Below are 19510 nucleotides of genomic sequence, written 5' to 3'. Positions count from 1 at the left end.
CGCACCCAACCACGCTACAAGTCTAAGTGGGCCCAAGCCACTCAAATGCAAGGACTTGCTTGAGTGGGTTATGGTATGAATGGTAATAAATTGACATCATGCCCATTGATGGGCCAAGAAATGGAAGTCTCGGGTCGCTTGGAAGCCTCGGGACTCAAACCCATTTCTTAGGCCCAAACATGTGGGTGAGCACAAAAGAGGAAAAAATAGCCCAATCAAAATAGCCTATTAACAAAAATGCCCAACGTTTAATAAAAATAGCTCACTTACTTAATGAACCACCTTGGCCCATACAATTACCATAATGAGCTACAAAAGCCTTAGAGTTGGCTGGAAGCACAAAGGCCACAAAGGGGAGGTCTGAAGGTTCATTGAACAAAGCTGCTTGGAGATTCCAGCACATGGGGGGAGCAAGTTTGAAAGCAAAAAACGTTCAAGGAACCAAGGGATATTAGCATGCAAGCTGCCAAAAGGAGGAGCACCCTTCAAACCAGCATGTACATTCATTTGCTTTCCTTCACTAGATCTAGCCAGGGAAGGAGGAAGGAAAGAAGAAGAAAAATAGCTAAGAATGAGAGTCTTCCACTGAAACAGCTGCGGGAAAATGGGCCTTAAGCTTCCAAAAATTCCTGATTTTGTGCAAATAGGCAGCGGAAATTTCACCAAGATCGGAAAAGTCAAGGGAGGAGAAGAGAAGGGAAGGGAAAAGCTTGGCCAAATTGGGTAGAAACCATTAGGGTTTCTTGGGAAAGGATGGTTTCCAGCGGCTGTAAAATGAGGCATCTTCTACCCAACGAAAACAACCCACATCCAGAGAGCAAGCTTCCTCTCTTGCCTGCAAAAATCCAGCAATCTCGTGCACTATTCACCATTCTTCTCCATTTTCCACTTCTGGCAGATCACTCTCACATCTGATAGAATTTCTGTCAAGCTGCCGGAAGAACATTGTTCTTTCTCTCTCTTCTCAGCAAAATCTTCTTGCAAACCTCCCCTTTCTTACGCTAACACCCCCTTTTTCCTAAGAAAGTATAATTTCGCGTGCCCAAATCGAGTTTCTTCTCAATAAGGTATCGCATTGAGCCGAGAATATATTTGGGCCAAGCTGTGGAATTTTTGGGCCTCAACACACATCTATCACAGCATTGCATGCATAGAACAGGGTTCCAGTTTCTTTAACCTGATTTGCACAGTTCAATTTATGTACATTTTTATTTCCATGACACTCTCTGAGAAAATGTCCAAATTTCCCACACCCTTTGCATTTAGGCTTCCCTTCAAACCAATACTTGCCAAAATGCAATTTATCACAGTGCCTACAAGCCGTTTTGTTCTCATCGTTGGATTTCCAATTCTTCTGAGATTTTTGATCTCCAGAAGAACCTTCACTCTAGGATTTTTCCCCTCAACATTCAGACTAGTAAAAGCCCTTTCTATAGAGTTCTCAGTATGTCGATCCAATCTGAGCTCAAAGCTCTTCAGAGAGGCAACCACCTCTTGAACTTCAAGAGTTTCAAGATCCTTAGAATGTTCAATCACAGAGCAGATAGAATCATATGATTTTGGCAAATGAAACAGTAATTTCTGCACAACTCTCTCTTTAGATAGTTCCTCACCATAACTCTTCATGTGATTCATTATATCAAACAATCTAGCAAGATATACATATAGGGATTCACTATCTTTCGTGCGAGTATATTCAAATTCTCTATGCAATCCTTGCAATTTTACATTTCGTACATGTTTATCTCCTCTGAATTCCAGCTTCAGAATATCCCAAGCACCCTTTGAGGTCTCCTCATTCACAATTCTGGGGAAGAGCTAATCTGAGACAGCACTTTGGATCAGCCCAAGTGCACGAGCATCCTTCATCAGAAGCTAAGCCATCGTAGACTTCTCAGCAACCTTAGTCTCTTCTATCTTCTTCTCCTTCTTTGGATCTGAAGCATCGAAACCATGTTCAACCAGATCCCACATTCCATGAGATTTCAGAATGATTTTCATCCTAATGCTTCAGAACTCAAGAAATCACAACTGCGATCGTCGAAGGAGCTCAGACCCAACTCGAATAGATTCCAACTCCCTGTTCACAGATTCACGCCCATCTCAAGCAATCAAACATGGCTCTGAGGCCATGTAAGAATTCATAGTTTCAGTAATTGGTTTTTGAGTATTTTGGATGTTTGAGAGGAAGAAAGAGATCACAGAGAGAGTATGAGAAAGAGAACGTTGCTCTGAAATAGAAAAGCAGGAGATTACTATCCATTCCATTCCACTATTCATGTATATTCGTATGAGAGAGAGAAGTGAGCTACTTCTCTAACAGATGTACACAGAGATTAAATCCCAACCTTTGTTCCTATCATCCTATGAGATGATCCCACTTGTCATAATCTGACACTAGGCTAGATAAGAGAGCACTTGGACTATAATCCAATGGCTCAGGTTACATCAGAAAATTAAAACTTATAAAATGAAATGAAAACAGACCTTGTGACTTTGGCTCCAAGGTTTTCAGCTTAAGGGTTACACATCAACACTACCTTCACCGAACCACCAGCAACGAAAATGAGTTTACCTGGTTTTTAGGTTCCTTGTTAAACCTTTCTATGTGGCTCAACCCAAGTCAATACGACAATGAGAAAATTTAGGGAGCCAACCAAGCCCCCACCCCAGCGTAGTAGCCGCTTCATTTCTTGTGATCTGCCTTCGTTCGGATATGCATAGGACATGATCAAGTTCTATGAGAAAGTTTTTTTTTTTCATTTGGTTATGCATTTTATGAAAAGGTTGTACAGAAGTGTTTGCAACGTCTCCTACTTATCAAAAGGATGCTTAGGAAAGACTTTGTTTACCATTTTTTTTTCCTTTTGAGGTACAACTTTGTTTACCAGTTAAATAATTATACTCCACCTTTGTTGATCAGTTTATCAGCTTACCGTAGTCTAACTTGCCAACTTGTCTTTCTAGACGTTACATTTATATAATAAAACATGACATGTACAGGCTACCAACACATAGAGATGATGCATGACACGCCATAGATCGAAGATTTCTTTACATTTTTAATTTCATAGAGATACCTTCACCAATACATAAATGCACGTTTTGCTCTCTAAATTCTAGTCATAGCCATACATCTAGTAATTGTATATTGACATTGTCCCCCCAAAAAGGTAGTTGTATGACATTGTAATATAAAACATTTGAGCCGGCCAATTCCTTGATTAAGACCTTGTGTGTGCATCAACTCATCAGAAAAGTGAGAAAATTCAGATGCATCGGTGCTGCCATCCTTCAGATTAAGAGGGGGAAGGGAGCTGGCGGGATCCAATTTGTGTTAATATGAGTCTTGTTCATGTCATTTCTTTTTTTTTCCCCCTGTTGAAAGTAGTCCTCTCACAGCTCATTGGTTAGGGGAGCATGCCAAAACAAATGAGTCAGCAGAAGTAGCTTAGGAGAAGATGCAGCTCCCACATAAACTTCCAGTCCCATTCTGTTTCCGGGTAGAGCATCCAAATCAGCTTCCATGCCATGAAAAGCTTCAGCCACTGAAATAACAAAATCCCATGCCTATGACATGGGCATTCGATATCACAACCAAGTAACATTTGAATTTCATAACCAGTAACTTTAAATTTGAGCCTTTAAACTACATCATAGGAATAAGATTACAGAAGATACTGAAAACCAGTTACCTAGCTTAGGTAAGAGCCTCATCAATCAGTCAAATGTTTGCCAGAATGCTGGACCAAATTCCTTGATGATGTTGCACCACTTGAAAATCCTACTTAGGATCTGTTAATCAAAATGCAAATAATTGGTTTTTCCAGCTTGGTTCAATCATAATTTGACAGTTCAGCAAACTAGCAACCAACACTTGTAACCATTGGATTGCAGCAAGAAGATGAAATGACTTGTCAAAATGTTAAACCTGTATTAAGGGACTTGTCAACTCCATTGCTGTTTTTAATTCTTTATGCTTCAGAATGATCTGTGCATGAAGCATGGTGATGTTCTTCTGCAGAAGATCATTGATTAAGGGAATTGTCAACTAGAATTAAATGAAAATCAATTCCATACTACCTAGAGATTAATTCGGAATTTTCATTTCGACGTGGAGCATATGCAATCAAGTTTACAATTAAATTTTGCGCGTAACAAATACCAGAAGGGCATCATGTCTTGGGGACTCCAGCCACTGCAACTTTAAATTCTGCCTCCCAAATAGATGCTTGCAATACTTGCTGCTATTTAAATGACCATAGATAATCATTTTCTGCATATAGTACTCACCTTAAATTGTTATTATTGGGCAGCTCAAACCCAGAGACTACTGAAAAGTAATTAAATATGGTAATCAAGTATATCAATACACAAATAAGAGCTTAGTTTTTTACCAGAAGGAGTGAACAGGGGATTGGCAGAGCACCTATGGAAATGCAGCTAAGATGACTTGTAATACACGACATCCTATTCTTGTGCAATCCCATCATCATCCTCATCAGAGTCAGAACTATCCGTTTCCTCGGTTTCATCCTCTTGCTGGATCCAAACTCCGTCTTCTCGAACACTCTTATAGTTAATTTCGATGTTTGGGATGTGAGAAATCTTGAGATGCTCCTCTCCTCTGCGTTCTTGGCAACTGTGTTCAAGAAATACAGAGCATTTATAGATAGTCAAATCGCGCAGTGGTGTCTTTCGCAGGAAGTCGGGCAGTGTTTGTAGGCTGTCTGCCTTAAGAATATCCAATGAAGAAAGGCATGGCATTATTCTAACTTCAGAATCCTCTTCCGCAGACCCTCCCACTCCTTCCCATTCTTCCCAACTACACATTCCAGAGAAGCTGAGCTTTTTCAATTTTGGGAATGAAACAGTTGGTGAGGATGATTTTAACAATGCTGAAGTTTCTTTTATTCCCAAAAATTCAGCTCCAACCTTTCTCACACTAGGCATATCATCTATGCTCAATATTTGAAGGGACGGCAATTTCCCAAGAGGAGGCAAAAAATCACAATTTTTCCAAGAACGAAGAACAAGGGTTCTCAAATTAGGTAGAGAAATCATCCAGTTGGGAGAGCTGAAGGTGCCGCCACAGTAACAACTAATGCTTAAAAATTCCAAACTTTGAGGTGGTTCTAAGAAACTCAGCATTTCTCCATCTCTTTCTCCTTGTCGTCGCTTATCTCCATTCGAAAAATCTAGTTCCAAACAAAGGATGTGTCTTTTATTCGCTAATTGTGCTTTCTCAGCCTCACTAGCGTCTCTCACATTCCCCAGCCCTTTGATAAAAAGGCTACCCTGAAGCTTGTCCAAGATTCCCAGATCACCTAACTGGAGTGTTTCACTGTTGTCAGCAGCACATACACTAAACCCATCTAATACCTGCAGACTTCTTAATCTCCCAATCCCTTTTGGCAAGTACTTCAACGCATAACAGCTCTTAATATGAAGATGCCTTAAGTTAATCAGCTTCCCTATGGCCTTAGGTAGTTTTGCAAGCTGCCTGCACCCAGTGAGGTGCAAGGTTTGTAGATTGTATAAATTACACATAGTGTTTGGTAATTCATTCATATGATGATTACCAGACAAATCAATGTACCTCAAATGTATCAATTCGCCAATCTCCTTTGGAAGTTCATTGAAAATGTTACCACTCAAATTTAATGTCCTAAGGCCTTTCAATTGCAAAATGAGATCTGGGTCTAAGCTAGTGATTCTTGAATCAAAACATGACAGGGTGCGCAGAACTTTGCAATTGTCAAATGAAACAGGAGGTGATAATGAAATAGAACATGCAATTTGGTTATCCGATGCAAGGATTAAGGTCAAATGGCGGACCTTATCACTTGGTAGCTCAATTCTCTTGTTAGCATCCTTGACAATCATGATGTAACATTCCCTTTGGTTAAGAAACTGCACAAAGTCATGCACAATATCATGCATTTTGACGGTAGTATTGCCGTTGTCATCTTTCTTAAAATCTTGAAACCATGACCGCATTACTAAGTTATTGAAATAGTTTTCACCTACTATTTCCTTTTCTTGGTTTCTTTCCAAACTAAGATAATCTTGTGACATCCACAACTCAATCAAATTATCTTTATTGAACTCATAATCTTTTGGAAAAATAACACAATACAAAAGACAACGTTTGACCCCCGACGCCAAATCATAATAACTTAGCAATAACGGTTGAAAAACTTCTTGTTCAACCTCTTCAAGTTCCCATATCTCACTGCGCAAGACATCTTCCCATTCTTTCTTAGTTTTCTTAAAGCGCATGAGACTACCTAAAGCCTTTGCAGCAAGAGGCAAACCCTTACACTTTTTGACAATTTCCTTACCAATAGCTTCAAACACATTAGATTCATCTTCTTCCTTGTCAAAGAATGCAAGGTGATAAAATAAGGACCAACATGATTCTTCACTCAATTGCTTCAAATGGATCATGTGGCTCCTCTTTGCTCCCATCATAATAGCAACTTCCTCTTTTCGTGTGGTCACCAGTATTCTACTACCCATAGCACCTTTCAGCAAAGGTAACTTTAATTGTTCCCACTTTCTGTGGTCTTGAGTCCACACATCATCTAGGACAAGGAGGAACTTTTCCCCTTCTATAGATTTTGACATACATTGCAAGAAAGCTTCCAATTCATCTGAGTTTGGGGTTCCATTACCATCAATGATGGCCTTGGCAATCTTTATCTCATCAAAAGGATCAGAGACACAAACCCATATTCTCCTTTCGAAATGCGCTTTTACATTTTCATCATTATAGGCTAGTTGTGCAAGAGTTGTCTTTCCCATTCCTCCCATCCCCACAATGGGGATAACAAGGGGACCCGTTACAATTTCTTGACTACTCTCACTCAACAACTTGTTTACTATAATATCTTTTTCATTTTCTCGGCCAAATGTCTTAGATATATCAACAAACGATGAACTTTTTTGCCGTTCAGGTTGTTCAACTCTTCCTTCTGTGTGTTGAAACTTATATGCTTTTCGTTCTTTAGCAATCACAGTCAACTTGTTATTCAGATCTTTTAGCTTAAGCTTAATGTCGCGACGAAGAATTACTCGACTGACATGGCCAAAACAAAAGCAATCGAAGGGAATAAACAAACGTACCTTCTTCTTGGTAACAAGAAGAGTTATATCACCTTCTTTTTCTTGGTTGTCAACTTGTTGCATCAAAATTTTAGTGTTCCACTCGTCCAGCACGTCGTCCATCTCGTACGATACATCTGTCAGCTTATCCAACCAATCTCTCACGACGGCTTCCTTCACTTGCCTCTTCTCTGCATCATCGAGAACGGCTTGAATAGCTTTGAGATTGCTGGTGATTTTTGCAACTTCTTTCTTAACATCCAAGACCAATTTCACCTCTTTTTCTATTTGCTGATATGTTGTTGAAGCCAATTGTTGTAGAACTACATAAACGAGTGCATCAGCCATTGTTGGCGTAGGAAATTGGCCCTTGATAATAGAAAAACAAATTGAAGAGATGTATGATGAAGTAAGAAATGCAGAATGGCTTGTGTGTTATAGCCTTGGTGTGCAAAGCAAAACTCCAAGTCAATGACTCCAACGCAACATAAAAAATGAAACTTTAAATACTCTAAAGTCCATTAAATTAGGTACCTGATTTCCAACTTCAAGCCAATTAGACTGGGACACTCCATAATTGAGCCAAAGATCCCAATTCTGTAGAATATTAATTTTCAAGCCACAAATTTCAACCTGACTATGCTGACCTTTTAAATAATTAATGAACTTTTTTGACACTCCATCTACTTGTCTGGCTTTACCCTATTTTTCAAAAAATATTAATAAAAAATAAATAAAATTTTAAATTTTAAATCAAATTAAATATTAAAAATAACTTGAAACTTAAAATCCAAAAAAAAAATGTAAAGAAAATTATTATTATTTTTTTAAAAAAAGAAGATTAAAACAAAAAACTGCATCCCCACCCCTACCCCTCCCCCTCTGCCTTGTCCTCCTTTTCTCTCTATCTCTCTTAGTTACTTGCGACACAAACCTGAGCCCCCCTTCCCGACCCACTCTGAGCCCCTCTCTCTCTCTCTCTCTCTCTCTCTCTCTCTCCAGGGAAAATGGTCTCTCTAATTTTTTTTTCTTCCCAACTACCCAAACCACTCTCACCCCCACACCCCCCTTACCCATCTCCCGAACATTAGAAATATATTAACGTTTTTAATATTTAATCTAATTTAAATTTTTAATTAATATTTTTGGAAAATAAGGTAAGTGTAGAGCTGGCCTTGGGGTGGGCGAGAGAGGGGGCCTTGGTCACGGGCCTCCAGTTAAGGGGCCCCAAATTTTTATATATTATATATATACTATTGTCCAATTTATTTATTTATTTAAAAAAAAAACAGAAACAACATGCCATTAAATTAGGTTTCTTTGTTTCTTCTTCCCAGAAGGTTTCTTCATTTCCCACGCAGAAACAGAAACAACATGTGCTTGAGGAAGGTGATTCCTCTTCCCAGAAGGCAATTCCTCTCCTAGTTAGTTTTTCCATAGAAGAACTCTATTTAATCCACCCATCTCTTAATAATCCACCACTCTATTTTTCTTCATTTTCCTCATCTCTCTTCAATCTATCCATTATTTTCAGTTTCTCTCATCCTTTTTTTCTCATATCATATTATGACCCAAAGAATCAATCTCACACTAAAAGACTCACAAATTGTCTTTGAGATTGATGATGACCAAGAGGGAAGGAACATGAGAAATTGAAAAGGTAATTATGTTTATAATTTTTTTATTTATATTTGTTCCTATTCATCAAACTATTTTTTTCAATTTCCAGATTATACACAGACAATGACTTTGTTGTTAAGAGACTTAGACTCTGCTTTATAATTGACTAGGTAGGATTATGCTCTATAGTTGTTTATCGTAAAATCATTATTCATGCACTCTATGCCGTACATAAAATTATTTTTTGTTTTTTGTTTTTTCACAATTGTATACTAAGGGAAGGGGCCTCATTTAGTTTATTGCCTCGGGCTAACCAAAAGTCAAGGCCGGCCTTGGATAATTGAGACAAGTATGTATGAAAAATAGGGTACAGTGAAACAAAATGAGTTTCAGGGGGCAAAGTGAGACTCAAATGCACTTTCAATGGGTATATCAAAACTTAATCCAAGACTTTTAGCCACTCGAGTGGGTTGAGTGTTGCTAATTAAAGTGGTCCAAGCGTTGCTCAAGTCTGCTCGAGTGGTTATATATATATTTTAAGAGAAAAGTGATAATTGTATTCATAAATTAGGCACAAAGACTATCAGCCACAAGGGCGAATACAAATGCCCATAAAAGGGTGATACAAATATAGAAGCATAGTAACCACATATGGTTAATCCAGATACATGCCACAAAAAAACCCAAAGAAATTTTGGCATAAAAGCTGCATGGTTGAACAAACCAGACATGAACCACAGTGCCAAAATATACCAATACAACTACAACTTTTAACTCTCATAAATACAAAATACAAGTAGAGACTAGAAAACAATCAAATACCCAACTCACAAGGAGTTGATGCAATTATTACAAAATAAGAAAACTGCAAACAAGCAACAACAGAGCTACTACCGTCATTGTTGCCACCGCCATCACAGACTGTTAACTATAAAGATTCTATTAGTTCAACAGAGATAGTTCCCTGTGTTAGGACCAATTTTTGGTATATTGGCAATTTCCCGTTACAAAAACATAGAGTAGGTCTTTGAGTGTAACCTACAGTTTTCAAGTAACGTCCTACTATCCTGGATTAGTGTGGCTCAGACACAGTGCCAAGTTATGTTTTGCATCCATGCATTCATATTTGCATATTTGCAAGATCATCAAAAGTGGCTGTCAGATGTATAAGACTGATATATGATTTCAGCCTTACATAATCCAGTGCCATACATCAATGAGTTTTTAATGATGGTTTTATATTATTTAGTTTGGTGCTTATTTAAGCAAATGGGTTCTTTTGCCTTTACGGCTGGGTTTTTAATTAAGTGGCTTGTTTTAAATAAATAATTTATTTGTTAAAAAGCACATTTTTGCTAAAAGCATTTTTTGGTCTCTGACCTAGTTTTAAGCGTGTAATACAAGAAAGGAACTTAGCCATTTTGTTTTGTGTGTCTGCAATGTTGAAAAGAAAAAGAACGACAAAAGATTTGCAGAGAGGGTTTTGAGAGTTTATATTGAAAACTCATGTGGCTGTTCCTTGTTAGCCTCCATGAGTGATTAAATCATCATCTTTTTATATATGTGTGAGTTCATGAGCATTATGCATGTTGGTGATCAGCAATCGTGCCTTGAGGTGTGAGCAGCCGAAACCAGAGTTGTGCCATCTCTTGTTAACGAAGGAAGACAAGATCACTGGTTGGGTTGAGTAGCAAAGGCGAGTAGGCAAGTCTGTCTTGTGAGCGTTAGTCTTGTGAGTTGAGACTTGTAAGACCTTTTTGTATTCTTTCTCATAGTGATTTGTTCTCCGACATAGTGTCCGCAGTTGTTTTCCTCATCTTGAGGTTTTTTACAACATCAACATATCGTGTGTCCCTTGTGCAAATGTTTGTTTTTTTATTTGAATTTATTCTGCTGCATATTCTGGAATTTTTGCTTACAGGATTGTTACAGTATTTCAATCCTGCTGTGGTGTTTGAGTATTAAGAAACAGATCAGTTGGCCATTCTAGGGAATTTCACCCTGAGTGTTAAGGCTATTACACTTGTTTTAATTATATTGTGGATATGGATGAACTAATAAGCTATAAGGTTGCAGCTTCCTCTTCTCATTGGCAGAAGGCAATGCAAGAAGAAGTTGATGCTTTGCATATGCAAGGCACCTGGCTTCTTGTTCCTAATCCTAGTAACAAGAACATGGTAGGTAGCAAATGTATTTTTTTAAAAATTAAAAAGAATTTGATGGTTCAGTTGCTAGACACAAGGCTCAACTAGTAGCTCAAGGCTTTAGTCAAGAGCCAGGATTCGACTTTGTAGAGACGTTTAGTCATGTGGTCAGGCATACCACAGTGAGACTTATCTTGAGCATTACTGCAACGAATAAATGGAAATTGAGGCAGTTAGATGTCAAAAATGTATTTTTGCATGAAGACCTTGAGGAGGAAGTCTACATGCGTCAACCACAAGGTTTTGAGGATTCAATTCATCCTGATATTGTTTGCAAGCTTCAAAAATCTTTATATGGCATGAAATAGGCTCTAAGGGCATGGAACGCAAAATTCATTGGTTACTTACTAGCTATAGGTTGTTAAGTCCTCACACTCCGATCCCAGTCTGTTTATGAAGCATGATGGTGTTGGAAAAATAACAATTAGTGACTAATTAGAATGATTATATATATATATATAAACCAACGAAATTGTATTTATAACAAACTATAATTCAAAATACAGTAAACAAATAATAAATGAAATTTACTTGGATTCGAGATAGAGGCTTGCATATTTGATGCAATGTCCTAAAGACAGTAATTTCACCCCTTCTCGGTGCTTGAAGTTCTACAGGTGACTGCCTCCCAGGATTCAACTATCTGTATTCTAAGCCCTAGCACTAGGACTTAGAATCTGACGAACTTTATTTGTTTTCCTCTTAGACAATGTGAAATGCTTGTAGAATGTTTTTTTTTCTGTGTTTTTACGAATGAGGCTTTGTTTGATTTAAATAAACTTCTGAAACCTTATCATCAGAAGAGTCACAACTATTAGAAAACAGTTAATTAAACTAATCCGAATTAATAAAAAATTATTAATTTCAAACTAAAAATTTAATTTAAATCTGAAAGTGCCCATATTTTTACCCTCAATGCCCAAATCGATTTTGAAATCTAATTGGCTTCCATTTGGCCCAACTTCTATTTATTGAGTGTGGGACTTCCACACTTCCAACAGATGGCACATATATTGTAGTGCTTTTGTTATATGTCGATGATATCATTCTCATGGGATCAAATGATGAGTTAGTTCAGCATGTGGTTGATGATCTCAGTTTTATTTTTGAAATGAAAGATATGGGAAGACTAACCTACTTCTTAGGGTTACAGATTTCATATTGTGTCGTAAGAGATATTTTTGTCAATCAAGTTAAATATGCCAATGACTTATTAAAAAGAGCTGGTATGAGTACGTGTCGAGCTTGTCCTACTCCTTGCAAGCCTCACATTCAGGTCTCAAAGACAGATATGGTCAAGGCACTATGAAGTATAGGATCAGTTTCACCAGTGACCCTTGGGAGTTGACTGCCTACAGTGATGCAGATTGGGCAGGGGACATTAATACACTGAGGTTGACTATTGGATTTGTGGTGTTTTTAGGAAAGAATACAATCTCTCATGGCGATCTAAGAAACAAAGTTATGTATCAAGAAGTTCAACAGAGGCTGAGTATAGAGTTCTTGTAAATACCTCTGCAGATTTGTCTTGGGTTAGAAATGTGTTGCAGGATTTGAAAGTTTATTTGCCTCAACCTCCTCTTCTTAATTGTGATAACTTGTTTGCCTTAGCACTGAGTTCAAACTGGTATATCACTCGAGAATTAAACATCTCGACATAAATTTCTACTTTGTTTGCAAAAGAAGGATTTAACTGTGCAATACATTCCAACAAAGGAACAGCTTGCTGATAAATTTACTAAGAGTCTTCACAGTCCCATTTTTGTACAACATTGTCGAAATTTGAGACTTGGTAGTCCATCTAACTCAGAGGAACTTGGTTAGGTTCAAGGGGGAATGTTAACAGTAAAGATTTTGTTAGTTAGACTCTTATCAAATCATGTGCAAGGCACGTGCTCTCTGTTAGAATTGTTAGCAAATTGTTAGTTAGTTAAGCTCCTATATAAGCTTGTAATCATTGTACGAATGGTTAATATCTGATAATAAGAAAAGTCTACAATTCATTCTCTGACATTCTCCTTCTCAACTGTTATCACAGACATCGTCGCCATCTTGAAGACAGAGAACACTGCCGAGATTGCAGTCTCACCTTACAACTAAAACACCAACCAGCAAAACCACAAATCCAAGCAGATCTAGACACAAGTAACCTCCTCACAATTAAAACCCCAAATCCAGTAGATGGGGAAATAAGTGTGGAGGTAAGGAAAAGAGGTTTGAAAGAGAGAAGGGAAGCTAGTAGAACCTTTTTTTTATTATTTGCTTTCGAGTGGTTATATTTCTAAATATTGAAAAAATAGGACAAAAGTCATCAAGTCTCATTTGGTGTCTTGGCCTAGACTGCACTATTTATTTAAATTGGACTAATATCTAGTCATTGATAAACCAATATTGTGTCTTACCCACCTAGATAAGTGAGATTCATAAGAACTAATTTTGTCTTAATTTCAATTTAATCCAGATCCATTTACTAAACTAGCCTCCACTCTCAATAACTATGGTCCTTGCCAACTGGCTCTTGAATTCCTAGCTTTTCAACATCTTACTACAGCTCCCACCAAAAAGAAATTATAAATTAATAAATAAAAACGATCTCAGCCGCTCCAAGTCGAAGACCAAGAGGAAACAAAAGTAAGTCAAAATCCTGATCTTTCTTTTGGCCAAACATAGCCCATGCTACTCCAGAAGCTCGACGCACTTCCCAAAACGGCCTCCACCGCTCCTCTCTGTCACCCTATAACTTATCTGTATTATTTCCTACACATTTATATACAGTTTTAGTGCAATGGAGATCCAGAGTTTCTGCCACAGTGCTGATGATTTGAAGGGCATTATGCGCTGTTTGGTTGAATCTTTGATGGTGGAGACTGCTCTTCTTGCTCACAAGTCTCTTCTTTTACTACTTCTGCAGGTACTTCATTACTCAATCCCAAATCATCTTTCTCTAATTTTGGCTCTGTGAATTATCTTTACCTTGAAGCTCATACATTGATGATTGATGCAATTGAATGATGAGGAATTCCTTTTTCTGGGTAGTTTTTTGTTCATAATAGTTTGAAGAATACTTTTGTTCATTAATTGTTGCCCATACACAAGTGTTTGTGAATAGGTTTTGTTATAGTTGTATGGACTTAAAGTTGTGTAATTTGGTTACTTTTCCTTATTGAGGCATCCTGCTATAATAGTTTTCTGGGCTGGAGGAAACAGTTTGGACTATCTTAATGCTTAGGTTTACATTAGGATTTCGGTAATCAAATGAAATCGACAATTTATAGAGACTTTTAGGACCCATTTGGATGGAGTGATTCCAAATCTAGTGATCTAGATAACAATGTAAGGTTAAAATGTTTGTTTTAGATTATAACAACCTACTTATGTCCAAATGGAGCCTTAGGATAACAGAAAGTTGAATCCCTGTCTAACAGAGCATACTAGCTCACCGAGGTTAGGGGTCTAACATTTTCAAATTTCAATAACCAAATACAATAAGCCCTTTTAATTTATATCCTTAGTGGAATGAAAATTTGTCAAACATAGAAATTATCAAGATTGAGAATATGTATGATAATACGAGCTACTGGTGAAGTAAATGTTCCTTTTTTCTTTCTTATAGTTTCTCAACAGCAAAAAGGAAAAGGGTGATAAAATGTAAAGCTTTCATATTGAACTGTTTTCTTTTCCATAATTGAAGCATTAATTTCTCTTCGAAACGTATCATAGGTGCTTCATTTCTGCTGAAGCAAATTAATTTTGATGAGCAAGTATGTTTGGCCTCATTTTTATGGAAGTAATTTGTTACATGCTCTAGTGGTGATGGGTTTAGCCTTATCTTAGTTATAGTAATGAAACTAGTATTCAGATGATCTTGCTCTCTAAACATGTATTGTATGAGCATTTTTGATGTTACTTCCTGAAAGAAACATTACTCTCTTTATTTGTAGTTCATTCTCTTCATTTTTTCTATTTTCTTTTAGCATTGAAAAATGCTTATATTTCTAAGTATTACCATTCTGGGATTACGTAGATAGACATAAGTATCTCCTAACAGTCCATCTTCTTTCTTTTGAGTTCTCTTCACTAGCTGATGTGGAACTTTTCTGCTTGGTTTCAGTGGGGGTTTCTGTTTGCCCTCTGCATGATTTTGAATATTCAGCTTGCTTGTTTTTGCGATTTTTACGCTTCTCTACGCATGTTATGTTTTTTAATATATGTCTCATTTTGGCTTTATGTTTGTTCTTCAACAGATTGGGTCTTTGCCTGACGATCATGACATATTTCAAAACTCAGTGAAAACATATCAGAGGTGGGAACGACATTTTGGGTATTTTTAAAAGTTTGAATTTTTAGATTTCCTTCTTTTATTGTTTTCTATATGTTCACGGTATGGGGGATGGAAAGTGATAGGGCAGTGAGACTGCATTTCAGGTTTCCAATGTCCGAACTTAATAAAGTGAAAGAGCCTGATGCTGAAAACAACGATGCAGGTGAAACAAAGGATGATGATGACGATGATGATGATGATGAGGACAGTGATGATGATGATGAAGATGATGGTGATGATTCAGAAGAAGAGAGCGATGATGATGAAGAGGATTTGGATGACGAGGTTGAGGTTGAGGCTAATGGCGATGGAGAAAGCGATGACGATGACGATGACGATGGTGAAGAAGATGACGATGATGAGGATGATGATGATGAAGAGGATGATGATGATGAAGAGGATCATTACCAGCTACCGTTGACAAGAAAGAAGTGAAGTTAATGGTTCACCATGTTTTAGGCTGCTTCTTTAGTAACTTGGGGCAGGTTGGAAATTTTTTATTGATTATTATGTTATATTTGTTAAGATAAGAGCGTTCAATTGCTTTTATGGTGGTAGAAAGTGTCTCTTCTTTTTATTTATCAAATTATAATGTGTCCTGTGGCGATTGTAGTTGTCTGGAGTTTTGTTATCCATATTTACTGGCTCATGATCATGTATGTTAAATGAGTGGCCAGCCAGTTGTCTCCGCTGCTAAACTTTGTACCCTATTCAAAGTGAAACTTATCTTACCTTATGCAAGTATGTAGTTTCTTATTCTTTTTTCCTTGTTTTGGTCGCAACTAGTTGTAGAAGAATAAGGGACTAGGTTTTGCTATTCGGAGGTTCGAAGTTTACAAATTTTCGGTCTGGGAAGTTGCAGTATCTATTTTCGTTTCTAATCTATTCTTATCATAGACAGTCTTTCAAAATCAGATGGTCCCTGCAGATTGTCATCCCATTTCCGCAAGGAAACTTAAACTTGGAATCATGCCAAAGGAAAAAACAGAACAAGCAAGCCATAATAAATAATATCTACTATTTCCATGAAGGATGATAGACAATAAATAATCTCTGCAGAAACCACACATTAAAGAAGAATGCAGAGAATCTGCCTTCTCCATTGTCTTCATCTCAAGCTCAATTACACAGTTTTCATTTATCACACAATTTACATTCCAAGTATCATCAAACGTCCAAACCCTTACTCCGACAACTTCCCAGACCGGAAAATTGCAAACTTCAAAACCTCCGAATACTGAAACCAAATCCCATTCTCCTCCAACAACTTCTCCAAAATCTTCTTATCCCTTTCAGGGTTCGAGCTCTCACACTCCACCTCATAACACGTCCCGAAATCATAGTTACTCTCGTCCACCTCTATCTTCAACCCCTTCCACTCATACACACCCCTCACATTCCTAAACCCACCCAAGCACACAAACCCTAGCCCTTCCTCTCGGACCCCGTATTCCTCCCTCACGCGCTTTAAGAGCGCCGAGGAGTCGACGACGGAGAGCCGCCACGGCTCCGCCACGCAGGTGCGGCCGAGGACCGGGTCGAAAGGCTCTTCGAGCTCTTGGACGCGGCTGACACAGTCAGAGATGACGGGTTTGGCCTTGAGGGAAAGGACGCAGGGCGAAACGCCGTCGTAGAAGCGGAGGCGGAGTATGGCGCGGTTGGAGGAGAGTTCGGCGTTGGAACCGTCGAAGAAGATGTTCTCTTGGATTAAGGTTTGGACGTGGAAGGGGGAGAGGAGGTCGGTGAGCTTTTGGTGTGCGGAGGCGTCTGAGAGGCGGAGCTTCACTTCCACCTTCATTGTTTTGGTTGCTAAAGGCCTGACGAGTGAACAATGTCGTGTGTGCTTCGTTGATATTTGATATGGAGCTTATGGTGGGAAGATGAGGTGAGATTTTTATTATTTTTATTTCAAAATAATAATTTATTTATATCTTTCTTGTTTACTTCTTTTTCTTTTTTCTTTTTTGGATAGGAAAAAGGAAACTTACAACCGAAAACCACAAGGACACACAGGCCCAACTAGATCAAAATTAAACGGAGCAGAGCAACTTAGAGGAAGCCCCTGCTCCTAAAGGTGGGAAGGGTTCAAAATATGGCCTAAATTAGCTAAAGCATCAGTCGTAAAGTTTGCTTCCCGAAAAACATGGTGGAAGGAAATCTCTTCACAATAGGAGCTAAGCAGCCTTATGTCTTGAACCAAGAGACGAATGCTCCAAGGAACCGAAACTTTGTTATTGATACAGTCAATGACGAGCTTGGAGTCACCTTCAATTAAAACTTTACGCCAACCATTGTTGATGGCGTGGGCCAGGCCATCCCGAATAGCCAAACACTCTGCCACATTGATCAAGACCTGCCCCAAGTTCTTAGCTCTCGCAAGCCTAACGTTACCATTCCAGTCCCGAATCACAAAACTAGTAGCAGCCATATTGTCATGCACCGAACCATCAAAATTCACTGTTATCCAGTCACGGGGAGGCATTTTCCATTTGATAGTAGGCTCACCACTAGCCTTTGGTTGGGGGGGGGGGGTGCGGCCTAGTGAGGGGCAATGTCTTTAAAAACACAGTTGTTCCGAGTCTCCCAGACTTGCCAACAGAGAATGAGAGCTTTTGAAAGACTATTCAGTCCGTCTATATCCTTTAAATAAGGGAGTGTATCCTACCACTTGATTCCATTGTTGAGAGGTCGTGGAGATCATAGAGGTACACCTCCAAATATTAGCAGCAAACTGACATTCAAAAAATAGATGGTTAATAGTCTCCAAGTGATTGTTACAAAGAGGGCACTCAGGATTGATATTAGGTAAATATTTATGTAAGTGACTTCTAACTTGTAATCTTTTCCGAATAAATAACCAAGCAAAGAGCCTTTTCCAAATAAACAAGAACTTGTTTATTTCTTTTGCCTATCGAATAACAAAGCTTTGTAGCTTATGTGGTTGAGAGTAGTTATAGTACCTCGAGATTCTGTATTTGAATTTCTCCTTCTCAATTTAGCTTGTTTATAAAAAATAAAAATCAAAAACCATACGTTTGAAGAAATTGAAAATGCCATTACTAATTTACCATATGGTAAAGGTAAAATAGAATAAAATTACGGTTCTTGTATTCCCACTTAGTACTAGATAGTATGATGGCATGTTTATTAATCCATAATCGGATTATGAGGAATTGAATTGAGGAGGAGTTTGATTGAGGAGAATTAGATTCTGGATTCCTATTGAAGTTCTTTACTACCATATGGATTGAGGGGAGTTAGATTCCGGATTCCTATTGAAGTTGTTTACTAAATCTGTTGATGCGAAAAAGTGGTTTAATACGTCTTTCGTCAACTTAGTTCAATTATCCCTTCGGCAGGTCGCTGTCCTCGGTAGGTGGTCCACTTTGGAGGGTAAGTACCTGCAAAAGGATAAGTTCGGTAAATCCTTGGGGTACCGGTGTGGTACCGGTCGAAGGCTCTCCGATGCTTAAGTAAGTACGGGTTTAGTAAGGTTTAACTGACAGATCACACGATAGCGTACCGTTAGTTCTGATCCCCCCCTTTTGGGGATATGGGTCTCCTTTTATAGGCTTTGGGAGGTGTGCGCTGTGCTCATATTTCCGATGTGGGACACTGGGCATGGATTGTGAGCATGGCACGTGTCTGATGGTAAAAAGGGCCAAGATAGACAGCTTCGGTAGGAAGCATGCCGAAGGGGTCCGTCGATCAGTATCGATTCCCTCCACGTGTTCAGTGATAATAGGCCGTTTACTTTGGTATAAACAAAATCATATGAAATTGAGATAGTAAAATGTCCTCGTTGTTAGATTAAAGTAGTTGGCAAATTTGGAATTTTAAAAATTGTGTGAGGATATAATGGGTAAGGAAGATAAAATCCTAATGGGTTAGTTCTCCAAGAATTAGAATATCACCTCCCACCCAAGAATTCAATTCCTAATTTTGTGTGAGCCCCACTTACTTTTTAATTCCTTGATATGAAGTAAACGCAGGAATCCTCCATAGATGGAATTCAATTCCTTATGAGAGTTCTAATTCTTGATTAGTAAACACACCATGAGTGTAAGGAAAAATCGATCTCAACGAATCCTACATGTGAGAGGCACGTTATATGTTTTTTTTTATTTTTAAATACAAGCGATAATCTAAATTATAGAGGATTGGGATTTCTCACACACACACACACACACAGCTATAATGCCGTAGGAATTTGAACCTGAGACCTCTAGTCTATAAATTAATGCCATTTTTCACTAGG

At 38.2% G+C, this 19510-nt stretch overlaps 4 protein-coding genes across 6 annotated transcripts; 1 reads left to right on the top strand and 3 right to left on the bottom strand.

The window, feature by feature from the left end:
* On the bottom strand, positions 3041-7886 carry LOC18782622 (putative disease resistance protein RGA3). 3 transcript variants are annotated; one of them, XM_020559003.1, is made up of 5 exons: positions 4398-7886; positions 4166-4293; positions 3932-4018; positions 3696-3795; positions 3041-3570 (listed from the first exon to the last, which is right to left on the bottom strand). In XM_020559003.1, exon 1 carries the CDS (start codon positions 7453-7455, stop codon positions 4471-4473), a length of 2985 nt encoding a protein of 994 aa, XP_020414592.1. In that variant the 5' UTR covers positions 7456-7886; the 3' UTR covers positions 3041-3570; positions 3696-3795; positions 3932-4018; positions 4166-4293; positions 4398-4470. The 3 variants fall into 3 exon arrangements, with proteins under 3 accessions (XP_020414592.1, XP_007216936.1, XP_020414593.1); XM_007216874.2 differs by having other exon boundaries at positions 4166-4276; XM_020559004.1 differs by having other exon boundaries at positions 3041-3548; positions 4166-4276.
* LOC109948313 (prostatic spermine-binding protein-like) lies at positions 13126-16010 on the top strand. The gene is made up of 3 exons (XM_020560949.1): positions 13126-13842; positions 15176-15234; positions 15357-16010. Exons 1-3 carry the CDS (start codon positions 13717-13719, stop codon positions 15685-15687), a joined length of 516 nt encoding a protein of 171 aa, XP_020416538.1. The 5' UTR covers positions 13126-13716; the 3' UTR covers positions 15688-16010.
* Positions 16254-17206, bottom strand: LOC18784179 (triphosphate tunel metalloenzyme 3). Its single transcript, XM_007215913.2, has one exon. The coding sequence runs from the start codon at positions 17048-17050 to the stop codon at positions 16436-16438; it is 615 nt and encodes a 204-aa protein (XP_007215975.1). The 5' UTR covers positions 17051-17206; the 3' UTR covers positions 16254-16435.
* On the bottom strand, positions 17321-17734 carry LOC18781745. The gene has a single exon (XM_007217484.1). It carries the CDS (start codon positions 17732-17734, stop codon positions 17321-17323), a length of 414 nt encoding a protein of 137 aa, XP_007217546.1.

Source organism: Prunus persica, chromosome G3, assembly GCF_000346465.2.
Source record: "Prunus persica cultivar Lovell chromosome G3, Prunus_persica_NCBIv2, whole genome shotgun sequence".
NCBI classification, from domain to species: domain Eukaryota; kingdom Viridiplantae; phylum Streptophyta; class Magnoliopsida; order Rosales; family Rosaceae; genus Prunus; species Prunus persica.
The sequence above is the reverse complement of the archived record's forward strand: the minus strand, read 5'-3'. Positions and strand labels throughout refer to the sequence as shown.